This window comes from Crocuta crocuta, unplaced genomic scaffold (genome assembly GCF_008692635.1).
Source record: "Crocuta crocuta isolate KB4526 unplaced genomic scaffold, BGI_CrCroc_1.0 scaffold129, whole genome shotgun sequence".
Classification (NCBI taxonomy): domain Eukaryota; kingdom Metazoa; phylum Chordata; class Mammalia; order Carnivora; family Hyaenidae; genus Crocuta; species Crocuta crocuta.
In genome coordinates, this window is record NW_027551571.1 from 5792255 (window position 1) to 5808418 (window position 16164).

At 41.8% G+C, this 16164-nt stretch overlaps 1 protein-coding gene across 2 annotated transcripts in view; it reads left to right on the forward strand.

Moving 5' to 3' along the window:
- TAF1B (TATA-box binding protein associated factor, RNA polymerase I subunit B) overlaps positions 1-16164 on the forward strand; it is a 74531-nt gene that overhangs the window by 126 nt on the left and 58241 nt on the right. For both annotated transcript variants that reach the window (XM_077751042.1, XM_077751043.1), the window contains exons 2-6: positions 1229-1327; positions 5326-5413; positions 8581-8678; positions 11146-11241; positions 14781-14934. In XM_077751042.1, the coding sequence (XP_077607168.1) occupies positions 1229-1327; positions 5326-5413; positions 8581-8678; positions 11146-11241; positions 14781-14934 (535 nt within the window). The remainder of the gene's footprint in view (positions 1-1228; positions 1328-5325; positions 5414-8580; positions 8679-11145; positions 11242-14780; positions 14935-16164) is intronic.

Sequence of the window (16164 nt, forward strand, 5' to 3'; positions counted from 1 at the left end):
GCCGGCTCCCCTATAGCCCCCGCCTGGCTCTCTGGGAATCCTGGCCGCCGTCTCGGTTGGGGGATTCCAAATTCGGGGTCGGGCCGCCCCGAGGTAACGCTGCTTCCCAGTACCGGGTCATTGCAAACTTTACCAACCTGTGGAGATAAACCCGGCATTCATTTCTAACACACTACATAAAATGCTGCATTCTTTGACCCTTTTGAAGGAGTATTCGGTAACTAGATCAACGACAAGGTCAAAGACCTAAACGTTGCGGATCGGTAATGTAGTGCCAGCGTATGCATGGACGGAAGCGCCACGGCGATAGAGGGGCTTCGTCGTTATATGCTCAGTTAATGGTTCTGGGATGATGGATGGTTAACGTCTGTAAATGCCAGGTTAATGGAATTAAGAATTATAACTCACCATTAACCTGTATTTGCTGTGAGTAGGAATCCTGTGTTATTGCTCCTTATATTGCTGAATGAATACATCGAAACGTGAAACCGCCACAATAAAAATCTGGTTCTCTTGTTGTCTGTTTCTAGTATCACGAAGGACATTGCAAATGGTCTGCTGTTTCCGTTTTTAAAGTCTTTTCTTAAATCTTGTCATCTTTATTCCTCACAGCACTTTCAAGGAGTTCTGTTTGCTCATCTTTTTTTTTTTTTCCATTTCACCCCATCACCTTTTCTTCTTTTTTCCTCCCTCACCCACTGCACATTTTAGAAACTTTTAAAAATAATGTGATTTCAATAATTCTCAAGCTAATCAAAAGAAATTTTTAGAATTTTAGAAACTTTTAGAAATAAATTAATTCTAGTAATTTTCAAACTATTCAAAAGACTGAACTGCTCCTTATAGACAATCTCTGATATATTGTTTATTTTCTATGATATTTAAAAAATATAGGGTAAAATCCAGGGAACCATCTTCTTTTTTTTTAATGTTTATTTTATTTTTGAGAGAGGGAGACAGAGCCTGAGTTGGGAAGGGCCAGAGAAAGAGGGAGACACAGAATCCAAAGCAGGCTCCAGGCTTAGCTGTCAGCACAGAGCCTGACACAGGGCTCAAACCCACAAACGGTGAGATCATGACCTGAGCCAAAATCATAACTGAGCCAAAGTCGGATGTTAACCGACTGAGCCACCCAGGTGCCCTGACTGAGCCCCAGGGAACTTTCTTATAGAAATGTAATGTGGTGAATATGATTTGATAGTAACCCCTTTTCTATCTGCTCCTATAGAAAGAGTTCAAAGAAAGATGCACTCAGTGTGCCGCTGTCTCTTGGGGTCTTACGGATGAAGGCAAATATTACTGCACTTCTTGCCACAGCGTCACAGAAGTAAGTAACAAGCATCTTTTATTGCATTTGCCAGTGTTTTGAAAGTGCAGCTTTAGCCTGTTACGTGATGTAGTTCCCGAGTAATTGATTTATCTTTGTCCCTCCTGCAGCGTGTAGATTCCAAGAGTGAAAGCAGACTTCACGCGCTTCCACATGAGTTAAGGAACGTGCAGATCAGATTTAGGATGGGTTTTTGAAACGATGTTGGGCCGCATTTACAAATGATGCCATGATTCAGACTGTGTCGTGTAAGGGAAAAGCATTAACATTGTACTTACAAGGTGATGCATTTCTTCTTATGAGTTAATACCTCTGTAAGAGTTTTTAATGTGTTGTAGTTTAGAGGTTTGGATGATGGAATGTCAGAGTGAGAATATTGGGAATATTGAAAATATGCTTCATTATCATTTTGTCTTTGTACAGTACCTTCCAGATTTACAAAGTGCTTTTCATATCCATTATTTCATTTTCTCCTAATGTCCACCTGTGAGGTATACCATGCTGCCTGCCCACTGATGGGGTGAGGAGCGCTCATGAGTTGAGTGAATGTGCCAAAGTTACACAGGCCTAAGGTGTTGAGCCAGGACGTGAACCTGAGTGTTCTGACTCCCGTGTTCCTTTTACCCATCGCACCTGCCTCTTACACTAGAGATTGTCATACTGTCCTGTGTAACGTTGGTCAGTGAGGCCTCTTCACACTGTGAGTGCTATGTCCTGTTCTAGTTACAGGGCATTGTGACACAAGTATCGAAGGTGTGGGCGGTCTGCTACTGGACAGGCTAAACATGGCAGCACTCCTCTCTGGAAAAGGATTTGCTCCAAGTCCCCAGAGCCAGGAAGGAGCAAATATTACCTTCACCATATAGACTTAAGGAAGGCAAATTTGAGACAAAGAAAAGTAACTGTGTAGACTTCTGCTTTTGGCCAAGATGGAGTAACAGGGACTGGATTTATCTTCCTACATTAAACAACTAAAAACTTGGGCAAAATATATAAAACAACTAAAAGCATTTTTTCTTTTCTCTTGAGGAAAGTGGCTAATTTACCTTGTAGCTCACCCAAGAGCTTTCCTGGAAGCAATCATTGTTTTCAGTGTGCAGCTGAAGTTCTGATGCCTGCTTCCCATTTGAGTCACACAGAATATTAAAGAAAATGCCAGCTTGGTGAAACTTGGGAGGGGTGGATGTGTGCTATCATCTTGGTTACGGTGGTGGTTTCGTGAAGGTGTTTGCATGTGTGTCTCTACGTGTAGTTACACATATGTGCATACGCGTATGTACATGCATCAGCTCATTCACTTTAGATGCAGTGTGATACTCTGCTTGGGTGCGTGTAAGGCGCTGGCAGTTTTACTCACTGTTGTTTTTGCAGTGGCCGTGCAAATGTCAACTCGGCGAAGGAAGATTGCGTCTAATTGGACAGTTCGTCATTAGCAGATGAAGTCAGCATACTATTTTTGTAGAAATTAAACTACATTAACTAATTGCCTCTTTTATTTCTGCCTTTAATAACATTCCTATTTGATTCTGTCTGATAAAACCTACTGTAATCACTTTGACCTGAAAGATCCCGATACCACCACACCGCCTGGTTCCACATTTGAAAGGCAACCTGTGTAGAGTAATTCGTCAAGAATGTAGCATTCTTTAAAAAAAAAATTGTTTTTTTTAATGTTTAATTTTGAGCGAGAGATAGAGCATGAGTGGGGAAGAGCAGAGAGGGAGGGAGACACAGAATGCAAAGCAGGCTCCAGGCTCCAGGCTCTGAGGTGTCAGCACAGCCGCCCCAGGAACGTAGCATTCTTGAAGATGGGCAACATCTGCGTATAGGCTGAGAACCTAACTCAGTGCCTTCCATATGATAGGCAGAGCCGTGTGTCACACAGCGTCAGTGCTTATTCTTGGCTTTGTGACACTGCAGACATGTTCTTCACATAGAATGGGACATGACCAGTGCTGTCTGGAGTGTGGTGTGGAAGAGTGGCAATGTTGATACCTAGTTGATATATCGAGTGGATGGAGAATGGCCGATGAGACATCATCACACCAATGCAGAGTAGAGGTCATGGTGCAACTTTTCCTATTTTTCTCCACCTTCATTGCCCTCCAGCTTACCCTGCTTATAGTTCTCAAACTCTAGATACTCTCTATAATCTGGGGGGAAAAAAGCCTTCGGAATTGGTAAAGGAATGAGAATGTCACCTTGGTGTATTTTAGGTCTTAACTCTGGCCAGTTTAGGCCACAGATACTCTTGCAGGTGTTTCATGGGTATTTAATAAAGGTGTAGGCTAGAATCGTGTGAGCTTAACAGATTTTTATGATTATAACATCAGATTTATTGTAGAACATTTAGAAATTATGAAGATGAAAGCTAAAATCACCAGTAATCTCAGTCTACAACATTTTAATCACTTCCTTTTAGATTCTTTTTTTCTACGTGTGGAAGGGAAAGGGGATATGGGCGAGCTCTTTTGAATCTTCTGTCTTAAATGTTTTCCCATGTTATTCTAAACACTTTGTGGACATGTTTATTGCCTGCAAAAATATCCCACAATATAACCGTTTAGTAATCTAAATAATTACCGATCTGGCTTTAGATATTTAGCTTTTTCTCCAGATTTTAAGCCTTCCCTCTCCCCCCTCCGCCTACTCCTTTTGTTTTTTTAATTTTTTTAATGTTTGTTTATTTTTAAGAGGAGGGGAGGGGCAGAGAGAGAGGTCAACACAAATCCGAAGGAGCTCCAGGTTCTGAGCTGTCAGCACAGAGCCTGACATGGGGCTCAGCTCAAACACACCAACCCATGAGACCCTGACCTGAGCGGAAGTCGGACGCTTGCCTTTAACTGACTTAGTGACCCAGGCACCCCTCCCTGCCTACTCCTTACAAGTTGTACCTGTGTTTGTAGGGTAACTGCTTTGGGATGTATTCTGATGGATCGTTGTTTTTAGTGTGGCCAACCCAGTCCACTAAAATTGCTTTGAATGTGGTTTCTCTGACTACAGGAAATGCATTTCCCAAATCCTATTGTTAAGGGTGTTTCTATTACTCTTAGTGAAGGCTGCCGATAAATTTCATTCCAATCTCTAAGTTTAGAGAAATATATAAATGTTGCCTGTTGGTTAAAAATCTTCACCTTTCTTCCATCATTAAGACTTAATTCTTGGGGCGCCTGGGTGGCTCAGTCCGTTAAGCATCCAACTTCAGCTCATGTCATGATCTCACAGTTCTTGGGTTTGAGCCCCACATCAGGCTCTGTGCTGACAGCTCAGAGCCTGGAGGCTGCTTCATTCAGATCCTGTGTCTCCTTCTCTCTCTGCCCTTCCCCTGCTCTCTCTCTCTCTCTGTCCCTCTCTCTCAAAAATAGAAAGAAAAAAAAAAAAGACTTAATTCTTTTATATTTTGATTATGAGAAAGGCAGAATCTTAGGTACCAGCCCGTGAGAGCACTTCGAGTTGAAGACTGTGGGATGAGTTAAAATCACCATTTAGTCATGCTAAAATTCTGTACGTTTGATTAAAAATAAAAAGTAGTACTTTTATAGTTTCAGAAGTGAAAGCTGTATTATTCAAATACATAGAAAAGCAGGATGAAATGAATCTGTGTGTAGTTTAGGCTTTGCTGGTTACAATAAATACAGCTCTCTTAATTCCAGAGTATGCTTGGATGGAAAAAAAGGGAACAAGTTTGACTTTAACTTTAGGTTTTGTTTGAAAAAAATTAGAAAGTGATTTAAAATAAAAGGTTATTAATTTGACAGACTTTTACTTATTGTTTATTGTGTTCCAGGTACTGTTTTAAGTAGTAAAAAATCTTGAATGAAAAACCAACATGAAGGTTAACCAGAATGTTACAGTTGATATAATTTTCCCCAAATGTTACTGTCCTTGGTCCTGGCACTCACAGTTTGATTCATTATGCTTCCCAGGGATGCTTGGAAATACATTTAGGGAGATCTAAAACCATCTTTTTTTTTTCATGTTCTGTCTGTTTCCTGCAGAAATCAAAGGAAGTCATCAACACTGGGGCTATTCCTAATACTAAAATACAAGCCATCAGCCGGGGACTTAAAAGAAAAAGAAAACTTGGTAAGCCTTTTCTTCATGTGTGCTTAGAGATGTGGGGTGGAATTTTAAATGGATTCTAGACAAGTTGCCAGAGTTGTAAATAGGTCTTCCAAGGTGGAATTAAAGGTGGGTAATTGTTGATGGTAAAATTGGAAGTAAATGTCTTAAAGCATATCCTGTTTTTATCCTGCTTATTGTCATGAGTTGTCTTTCCAGTGGAGCAACTATCATGCAAAAAGTAATAATGGAGTATATTTCTTCTTCTTATGTTCGTGTCTATATGAATATGATATTCTGTGCTTTTATTTTTTTTATTTTTTATTTTTTTTAATTTTTTTAAATGTTTTATTTATTTCTAGGAGAGAGAGAGACAGCGTGAGCAGGGGAGGGTCAGAGAGAAAGGGAGTCACAGACTGAAACAGGCTCCAGGCTCTGAGCTGTCAGTCAGCACAGAGCCTGACGCGAGGCTCGAACCCACGAACCGCGAGATCATGACCTAAGCGAAAGTCGGACGCTTAACCGACTAAGCCACCCAGGCGCCCCGATATTCTATGCTTTTAAAGAAAAATGCTTATTTTCTGAAATGACTCAACTATGAAATTGTCAGGATAGGTGAGTTAAACATGATGTTCATCTTTTGGAAATCCATTTCTCACCCTGAATTTTGAACACACCCCTTTAAAATAGGAAAATTATTTTCCTTAAAATAATCTCAGCATGGGCGTGCTTTGAAAGGTAATCTACGGGGCGCCTGGGTGGCTCAGTCGGTTAAACGTCCGACTTTGGCTCAGGTCCTGATCTCACAGTTCGCGGGTTCGAGCCCTGCGTCGGGCTCTGTGCTGACAGCCAGTCTAGAGCCTGGACCCTGTTTCGGATTCTGTGTCTCCCTCTCTCTCTGACCCTCCTCTGCTTACGCTGTCTCTCTCTCTCTCTCAGAAATAAATAAAACATTTAAAAAAAAAAAAAGAAAGGTAATTTATTTCATTAATCCAATGAGTATATTACTGAGAAGAATCTGAGGTAAAATCTGATGTTTTTATTTTTCAAAATGTATTTATTTATTTTGAGACAGTGAGAGTGTGAGTGTGTGCACTTGCGAGCAGGGGAGGTGCAGAGAGAGGGAGAGAGAGAATCCCAAGCAGGCTCCACACTGTCAGAGCAGAGCCTGATAGGTGGCTAAATCCCATGAACTGTGAGATCATGACCTGAGCCGAAATCAACAGTCAAGACCCTTGACCGACTGAGCCACCCGGGGTCCCCAAGTCTGCTGCTTTTTATTTCTGTGACTACCCGGGGCCACATCCTCCAGTTTGAAACCAGGCTAGTTATAACTGGAGTCTTGCACGTGAGGTAGCTTTAAGGATATACACGCATGAAATATAGATATACAAACGTAGTGCAATAGCTATATGAAATACATTGATATTCTTAGATGGATAACAGAGAGAATGCCTAAATGCTGACTTGTGTTTCTGTTTTACCCTTAATGGTGACTTTTTATTAGGCTAAAAGCTGATTAATTTTAATTAAATTTTATTAGAGTAAAACTTGATTAATATGGATTTTACTTAAGTAGATAAAATGTATAGTTTAGGGGTGTCTGGGTGGCTCAGTAGGTTAAGGGTCCGACTCTGGATCTCAGTCAGGGCTTGATCTCAGGGTCGTGAATTCAAGCCCCACAGTGAGCTCTACGCTGGGCATGAAGCCTGCTTTAAAAAAGTATGTATAGTTTAAACTTAAGTTGCTGAAGGAGATTTAGATGCTTCAAATTAGATGTCAAGTGTCTTATATTCAACTTTTTTGACCCTACATAGTTTCTTCATCCATACAGTGAGAATGGTAACACTATTTGTTATATAAAATAGGAACTCAGAAAGAATTTAAATATGACTTTACCATTTTGTAAGAATGGCATTCTGCAAGGAGAGTGCACACATATTCAGCTTAAAGAGCTTAAACTCCCTCAGCTTCAGAACACATCAAAATTAGAGGCTTTCTTTCTTACTCATATACAACCCAGGACCGTTTCCAGAAATTGGGTTAGTCAGCAGGACGCGGAGTAGGAGTGCTGTGACATTCTGCGAGGAGGGGGGCTTGGAGTCCTAGTAACAGACTTCATAAGCCACGTGTCCGAGGTGCCGATACCATGTTTCCCAGAGAGTTGTAACATTGTGCAGCAGGAAGGAGTAAAACGTTGGGGTCTTAACAGATTTTAATATTTTCTCTAACTGGTAGTTCTATTTAAACATGTTGCTCTGTCTGCAGTGGAGGCAGATTTCTTCCCAATCTCTTTGGGTTACTTTGAGGATTAAAGAAAATAATGTATTTTAATTTTTTTGTTTTTTTTAATTTATTTCTGAGAGACAGAGACAGAGCGAGGGGGAGGGGCGGGGCAGAGAGAGAGGGAGACCCAGAATCTGAAGCAGCTCCAGGCTCTGAGCCGTCAGCACAGAGCCTGACACGGGGCTCCAACGCACGAACTATGAGGTGATGACCTGAGCCGAAGTTGGATGTTTAACCGACTGAGCCACCCGGGTGCCCCCAAAATAATGTATTTTAAATACTCAGCACACAGCTGGTGCCGAGGCAGGGCCCAGTAAGTATTTGTTTCCTTGCCTCCCGTTTCTCCCCGTAGTCTGGAACTGTCTCCAGAAAACAGAACGGCATCGAGCACTTTATTTTCTCTGAATGTGCTTAGTGCCCGGTCCTGCCCTCCTGAACCTTCACGTCTTGGCTTTTGTTCACTCATTCTCCAAAGACTCATTGTCCCCTTTCTTTGTGACTGGGACAGAGGGCCGGAGAAGCTGAGGCTGAGTGTGGAACATTCTTTCCTTTCAGATTCTGCCAGGTATTGTCCAGTACAGTACATTTTGGAGTTCGGTACATACTTTTAAAGGTTATTTCATTTTTTAACATGGCGACTCTCCATTTCTCTGCCCTTTCCATTAGTACTTCAAAAAATTGTAGATAATTTAACATATTAAAATCTGATGAATTATAAAAATGGGGTTTAGCTTTAGCATTTAGTACATATTTGCCAGATTGGAAACAAGAGAACGTAAGAATGGAAACCCTACCCAGGAATACAACAGAATTGCGGCTGTGATGTGTAAAACCAAGTCGTAACTATGTGGCAGCACATAGTAGATAGGAACGCACGTGTCTGAAGCGTGTTATTTGTTCTTTAGAGAAAGGCTGGGATTGGTATGTGTGCGAAGGTTTTCAGCACATCCTTTATCAACAAGCGGAAGCCTTAAAGACCCTCGGAATAGGCCCCGAACTAAAGGTAAGTCCATTTGCGTCTAGAGGCTAGCTTTGTGTTTTGTTTGAAGAACAGTAAGATTTGGAGTGAAACCAAGGAGAAAAGTAGGATTATCAGTAACGACCCTAGGGCTACTGGACAAATCATTTTTTCTGATGTTTTTGCTTTTTAATCCTTTATTAGACCAATAACTTCTGAAGTGTGCTCTACCGAATATGAATAAGCAATACATCCAAAAAGAAAAGAAAAAAGGTTTCAGTCTTCAGGGGCGCCTGGGTGGCTCAGTCAGTTAAGCATCTGACTCTTCATTTCAGCTCAGGTCATGATCTGCGGTTTCATGAGTTCAAGGCGATTCTCTCTCTCTCCCTTTCTCTCTGCCCCTTCCCCACTCACACTCTCTCTGTCTCAAATTAACTTAAAAAAATGTTTCAGTCTTCAATATTAAATATTAAATACTAATATAAGTATATTTAATTTCAATATTTAGGAAACATTGGGTTAAATGAAGTAAAACAAATAACTTTGCAGACTTTTTGGTGCCTTCTGTGTGTTAACGTGATTGTTTAATTGCCAAGGGGAAGTAGTAGGCAGTTTTCACAACTTGAGAAAATCCTTTAGTGCACGTGTGTGTGTGGCAACCACCAGGACTTGAGTTTCAGAACGCACTTTGGGGAGCGGTACGTGACACCACTGGGTCTCAAATGCGTCCCAGTATCGCCGGGAAGGCTGGTTAAGGCACAGACTGCTGAGCCTCATTCTAGCGTTTCCGATTCAGTACATCTGGAGGAAGGCCCTGAAATTTGCATTTCTTTTTTTTTTTTTTCTTTTTAATGTTTGTTTATTTTTGAGAGAGAGAGAACGAGTGTGTGTAGCGGGGGAAGGGCAGAGAGAGGGGGAGAGAGAGAATCCCAAGCACGGAACCCCATGAGGTGCCCCAAGAATTTGCATTTCTAACAAGTTCCCAGGTGGCACTGATGGCCCAGGGACCACACTTGGACTTTGCTGTTCCTCTGGAGTCCCGCAGTCCCTGCTCTTATGTGAATTTCGTGTTTTTTCATCTGATTGAAGCCATTTCAGGAATTCTTTAAAAAGCCAGTTATTGAGCCACAGGTAGTAATTATACACTTGCTTCGTGCCCATTATTGGAAACCAGGTGCTAAGAGACCCAGCCTAGTTATAGAGAGCGTTTTACACATATGTGGAATGAGTAAACATGAAATGCTAGAGGGGCGCCTGGGTGGCTTAGCTGATTGAGCATCCAACTCTTGATTTCATCTTGGGTCATGATCTGATGGTTTGGTTTGTGAGATCAAGCCTCGCATCGGGCTCTGAGCCTGCTTGGGATTCTTCCCCGGCCCCGATCTCTGCCCTTCCCCTGGTTGCTCTCTCTTTCTCTCTCAAAATAAACTTAAAAAAAAGATACTTTCTTAAAAAAATGAAATGATAGACTGATGTGCCCATAAATGACATTAAGGGTAAAAAGAGAAGGGAGAAAGATCAATGTGGACTGAAGTCACCCAGGAAAGATTTGTAGAGGAGCCTTTGCTGTTCAAACCAGCATTTGGGTCAAGCCAAAAAGAGTGCCCTCGAGATCAGTTTATAGCCTAAAAGGAGGCTGGCCCTACCCCGAAAAGTATGATAGGAATTAAAAATTCAAAAACATGAGAGACCAGATGGCATCCATGGTGGTCATCGACTTGGGGAAGATTGCTGGTAGTCTAGGGGTTTGGGCATCTGGTTTCTTCCCAGTCATCCTATGTATAAATGCTTTTTAATTTATAGTTTCATGTAGTTGTACCAAATAGCTGCAGCAGGGTTTACTCCTGTGTAGTCTTCTGCCCACTTCATCGAGGTTGATCCTGAAAATGGTTTGTCTGAAATTAGCCAACGAACATAATCCGTTAGACCTGACCATTTAAATGGCACAGGAACAGCATGATTCTAAGAACCCAGGCTCTGGAACCAAAACTGACTCCAAATCCTATTCTTGGTTTGTCTACTTAGTGGCTGGGTGGCCAATTCACTCGGTTTCCGAGGTGGTAGAATGGGGATAACGGCCGCCCTGCAGCGCTGTGTTAGAGCTAACGGGTGCCCCGTGCCAAGTAGCTGATGAATAATAGAGCAGTTGTTCTGTTTGTTCTGTTTTATTTTACTTCCACTTGGACCCAGCAGCAGCTCTGCCTCCAACCAGAAGTGTAGTCCTGTAGAAGTTGATTGCTTTCTCTCTTAATTTACTTAACTTGCAAAAGGAAGGGCTTCAACTAGGTGACCTTTACAGAATTAGTCTCTGCTTTCTCTAAAATCAGAGACGTATGAAGAATTTATTCAGTGTTTGCCATACACCTGATTCTGTGATGATAATTTTTCAGGCGAGTAAGTAAGGAAGGTAAGAATACGTGTGGATGGAGGGCAGCATGTGAAGTACAAGTGGTAGAGATGCACCAGTGTGTTTGTCGTCACCTGAATGACACTCACTTCCCTTCTACTTTAGAATGAAGTTTTACATAATTTTTGGAAGCGCTACCTTCAGAAGAGCAAGCAGGCCTATTGTAAAAACCCAATTTATACCAGCAGAAGAAAGGCTACGGTAAGTCACAAGTCTGAAACGTAGGATGAAAAGACCTTTCTAGAGTGAGGCAGAGCTGAAAACAGGTTCAGCCTCATCTGGATCTATGATGCTTGTCAGAGAAGCATCAGTGAAGAGGTTTCTGTCATGGTCCGGAAGGACGGGGTCGCTGATCTAGACATGGGAATCAATTTTCATTTCTTATTTGACCAGTCGAAAGAAAGAAATTTGCCGTTAAGTTCTCAATAGAAGTTTAAGCAATTTCTATTAATTTTGGTATTAAAATGTGTTTTTTGGCATGTTATTCTTTGTGCTTGGAAAACCCACTTACCCAACCTGGTATTTCAAGATTCAGCTCAGTTATCTCTACTTAGCAGTCTTTTATTATTATTATTATTATTATTATTATTAATGTTTATTTATTTTTGAGTGACAGAGCACGAGCAGGGGAGGGGCAGAGAGAGAGGGAGACACAGAATCCAAAGCAGGCCCCAGGCTCTGAGCTGTCAGCACAGAGCCCGATGCGGGGCTCAAACTTGGGAATGGCGAGATCATGACCTGAGCCAAAGTTGGACGCTTAACCCACTGAGCCACCCAGGCGACCCTCTACTCAGCAGTCTTTATGTGAAGAAAAATAAGTCTGGGTGCCTCACCACCCCCTCCCCCATCCCCCAGAACATTTATGTTTATATATTTTAGTTTGCTTTTAACTGTTTTACGAACATGCCAAGGGACATTTTATTTGGGGTCGGGGAGGATTCCACTGCTGAGAAAGGCAAGTCTGATAAACTTCGATGTTTGGTGTGAGGTACTTACTCTCCAGGGCCAAGAAGAGATTCTGAATCTATTTGACACACATTTGTTAAGAGCTTAGAAACTTGGCTCAGCGTTTTCTTGTTGGTTTGGGGTCTCCTGGGTTCCACATGCAGAACTGCGTGGCCCAGGACTAAGGAGCCTGGGTCTGAGGGAAGGGAATAGGCCCTGAGAACGAGAAGGTTAGAGGAGGTAAGCTGTGCAATAGACAATGATGAAAGGGGGACTCACCTAAGCAATTAGGGCGGAAACATCCTTTCTATTTTTATTTTATTTTTAAATGTTTATTTTTGAGAGAGAGAGAGAGAGAGACAGAGCACAACTGGGAGAGGGGCAGAGAGAGAGGGAGACACAGAATCGGAAGCAGGCTCCAGGCTCTGAGCTGTCAGCACAGAGCTGATGTGGGGCTCGAACTCATAGACCATGAGATCATGACCTGAGCCGAAGTCAGATGTTTAACTGACTGAGCCACCCAGGCGCCCCAGGAAACATCCTTTTTGAATCTGGGTCAGTGAATTTAAATAAACTCAAGAGAAATATCTTGAATGTACTGGGACAGACAATACTTTTTTTTAATTAATTTTTTTTAATTTGCACGTTGGTTAATATACAGTGTGGTCTTGGCTTCAGGAGTAGAATCCAGTGATTCATCACTTACATACAACACCCAGTGCTCATCCCAACAAGTGCCCTCCTTAATGCCTATAACCCATTTTCCCCACCCCCATCAACCCTCAATTTGTTCCCTGTGTCTAAGTGTCTCTTACAGTTTGCCTCCGTCTCTGTTTTTATCTTATTTTTCCTTCTCTTCCCCTATGATCATCTGTTAAGTTTCTCAAATTCCACATATGGGTGATATCTTTCTCTGACTGACTTATTTCGCGTAGCATAATACCCTCTAGTTAGATCCACATTGTTGCAAATGGCAAGATTTCATTCTTCTTCATCACCAAGTAATATTCCATTGTATACATATACACCACATGTTCTTAATTCATTTGTCAGTTGATGGACATTGGGGTTTTTCCCATAACTTGGCTATTGTTGTTAGCACTGCGATAACATTGGGGTGCATGTGCCCTTTGAATCAGCATTTTTGTATCCTTTGGATAAATTCCTAGTAGTGCAGTTGCTGGGTCGTACGATTGTTCTATTTTTAATTTTTTGAGGAAGCTCCATACTGTTTTCCAGAGTAGCTGCCCCTGTTTGCATTCCCACCAGCAGTGCAAGACGGTCCTCTTTTCAGCACAACCTCACCAATATCTGTTGTTTCCTAAGTTGTTGATTTTAGCCATTCTGACAGGTGTGAGGTGGTATGTCATTGTGGTTTTGATTTGTATTTCCTTGATGATGAGTGATATTGAGCATTTTTTCATATATTGGTGGGCCATCTTAAGCCTACTTAAGATTCTCTCTTTCCCTCTTCCCTCTGTCCTTCCTCCCTTCAAAAAAAAAAATAAAATCTTATAACAAGAATGAGGTATAAGGTAGACTGGGAAGAAATTGGAGACAGCGAGTCTGGATCACTGTTCCAAGACATTTTGTTGCAAAATATAAAGAATTTATGTTGTAGACGGAATCCAGGAAGGTTTTTTAAGTGGGATAAATGATGGCATATCTGTGTAGTGATGGGAATGATATAGAAGAGAAGAAGTTCTCAATGGAGAGATAGAGACAGTAGAAGTGAGGGATAATCTTTGAGTAGATGGGGTAGAATTGGGTGCACAGAGGGAGAAGCTGGCCTTTTAGATGAGAGCTTGGATAGTCCACCAGAAGAAACAGACAGGGAGTAGAGTACACGATCAAGTTCCTGGCAGATGGTCACCTGCATAAGCTTGTGGACATTTTCTTCTGATTGCTTCAGTTTTCTCAGTAAGTCCATGCTCATCTGCCAGTTTTATGGGGTACCTTGTCTCATGCTTACCTGTAGAGAGGGAGCATGCTTAACAGAGTAACAGAGGACACAAGCATCTCGTCCCTGAATTTAAAAAACATTTTTTTTTAATTTATTTATTTGCTTTATTCTCTTGTGAGTTTCCTTAACATGAGTCTTGCCTCCTCTCCATAAGATTGAGTCTCTTGGTCTGCACAACTAACAGTGTGGCTTTTTGACTGTGATCAGTTTCCTCAAGGTAATGTCAGCCAATGAGGCCTTTAGGTAACCAGCCGCATTTCAGCAATACGTGTGTGAAACATTCGACAATGGTATGAGACAGTACATCCTTATCAGTTAAGTGTTATAAATGGTAAAGTGCCCCAGGAATTCAGGGAATCAAGAACTCATAGGAAGAAGAGTTGACTGAGAGACAGCATGATAGAGTAAGCAACGGATTGGAGAGCGAGAGAAGGAAGGGTAGTGCAGGCGGGAGAAATGGAATCAACGTAGATACAAAGTGAAGACAAGCCGGCAGTGCGCATGGCGTCCTTGCCGATGTGTGCGTTGCTGTAGCTCCTAGAGCTACAAGGGAGATGTTGGCTCCAGGGAGAAGGAAGCCGATGTGTCTGCTCCACCTGTCCCCTCGCGCAGCCGGCCTGTAGCCCTTCTCCAGGAGCATTGCCAGGAGCTGCCGGGGGGCACTCTGTCGCGGGTAAGGTCTTTGGTCTTAGGAACTTGGCAGACGGTCACAGCTCTCTAGGATACTTTACCTTATGGTGCTTCCGACGGGCAGGACTTGGTTAGGCTCCTGGGGATTAACTGTGATTTCAATTCCTGTGTAATAATTTTGTGTATATTATTTTGCAAATAGGTATTAGAAGACAACCCGAGTCATTCAGACTGGGATAGTGAGCCCGAGGGGCTGAGTGACTTCAGCTGCCTTTCTTTTGTTGAAAGTGGAACAGATTCTCAGCCTGATGGCCGTACTCAGAAGCCTTTCCCCATCAGCAAAGCATCACAATCAGGTAAAAATGAGAATCAGACTACCTAGAATTTTAAAGCTGATAATGTACCTTAAAAGTAATTTAGTTCAAGGGTGCCTGGGTGGGCTCAGTTGGTTAAGCTTCCAACTCCAACTCGTCATGGTCTCACGGTTAGGGAGTTCAAGCCCTGAATCGAGCTCTGTGCTGACAGTGCGGACCCTGCTTGGGAGTCTCTCTCTGTCACTCCCCCACTCTTTCTCTCAGTCTCTCTCAAAATAAATAAAAATGAAACTTAAAAAAATAATAATTTAGTCCAGTCTTTTCATATTTCAAGGGAAGGAACTTGGCCTAGCAAGAAAGAATGACTTGCTAAATCATATGGCTAGGAGAAAGGTAAATTAAATCTTAGTGCAGTTTTTAAAAAGGTACATTTTTCCACGAGTACTTTTGTGTGATTTTTATTTATTAAAAATTTTTTTAGGTTTATTTATTTATTTTGAGAGAGAGCGTGAGCCGGGGAGGGGCAGAGGGAGAAGGAAAATCTTAAGCAGGCTCCACTGTGTCAGTGCAGAGCTTAGGCAGGGCTCGATCTCAAAAAACTATGAGATCATGACCTGAGCTGAAATTAAGAGTAGGATGCTTAACCAACTTAGCCATGCAGGCACCCTTTTTGTGTGATTTTTAAAGGGTGTTAAACAATAAGTAGATCCAGAAAGAACAAAGCTAACTCAATAAAGATCATGTATTTGTGGGCTCAGAATTTTCAAAGAAAAGTTCCAGCAGAGAAATGAGAGATCTTAGCCACGTGGTAAGATAGGTAAGAGTCAAAGATGATATGCCTGATTTCTAATCATTGACTGAAGCAAAATTTGTCATATCGTGTGTGAGTTTTACTTTCTGATTTAATTCCATAATTTAAAATAGATAAAGAGTATATTTAAGGTAATAGGCATAGACCTTCTCAATGCATTTATTCATGATTCTAGTTGTTTCTACACTACATTAAAAAAAAAAATGGTGGAAAACAGACCTCAGAGAACAGACCAGGCTCGTATTATAGATTACTAGAATCTTGATGTGTGCTGACAGAGTTCTTTGGGAGGTTGCTAGTGTTAGGGACTGTGGAAACCTGGGTTGTGTGATTATATAAAATTTGTAACAGAACATTTCTTGTGTGGACTGTTTCTTTGCAAGTCTCTTCCCTCTAAAGAGTGAAAATTCCTTTTATCAGCATCTCCACATTACTTTCTGGACTGCACAGTGACACAGATC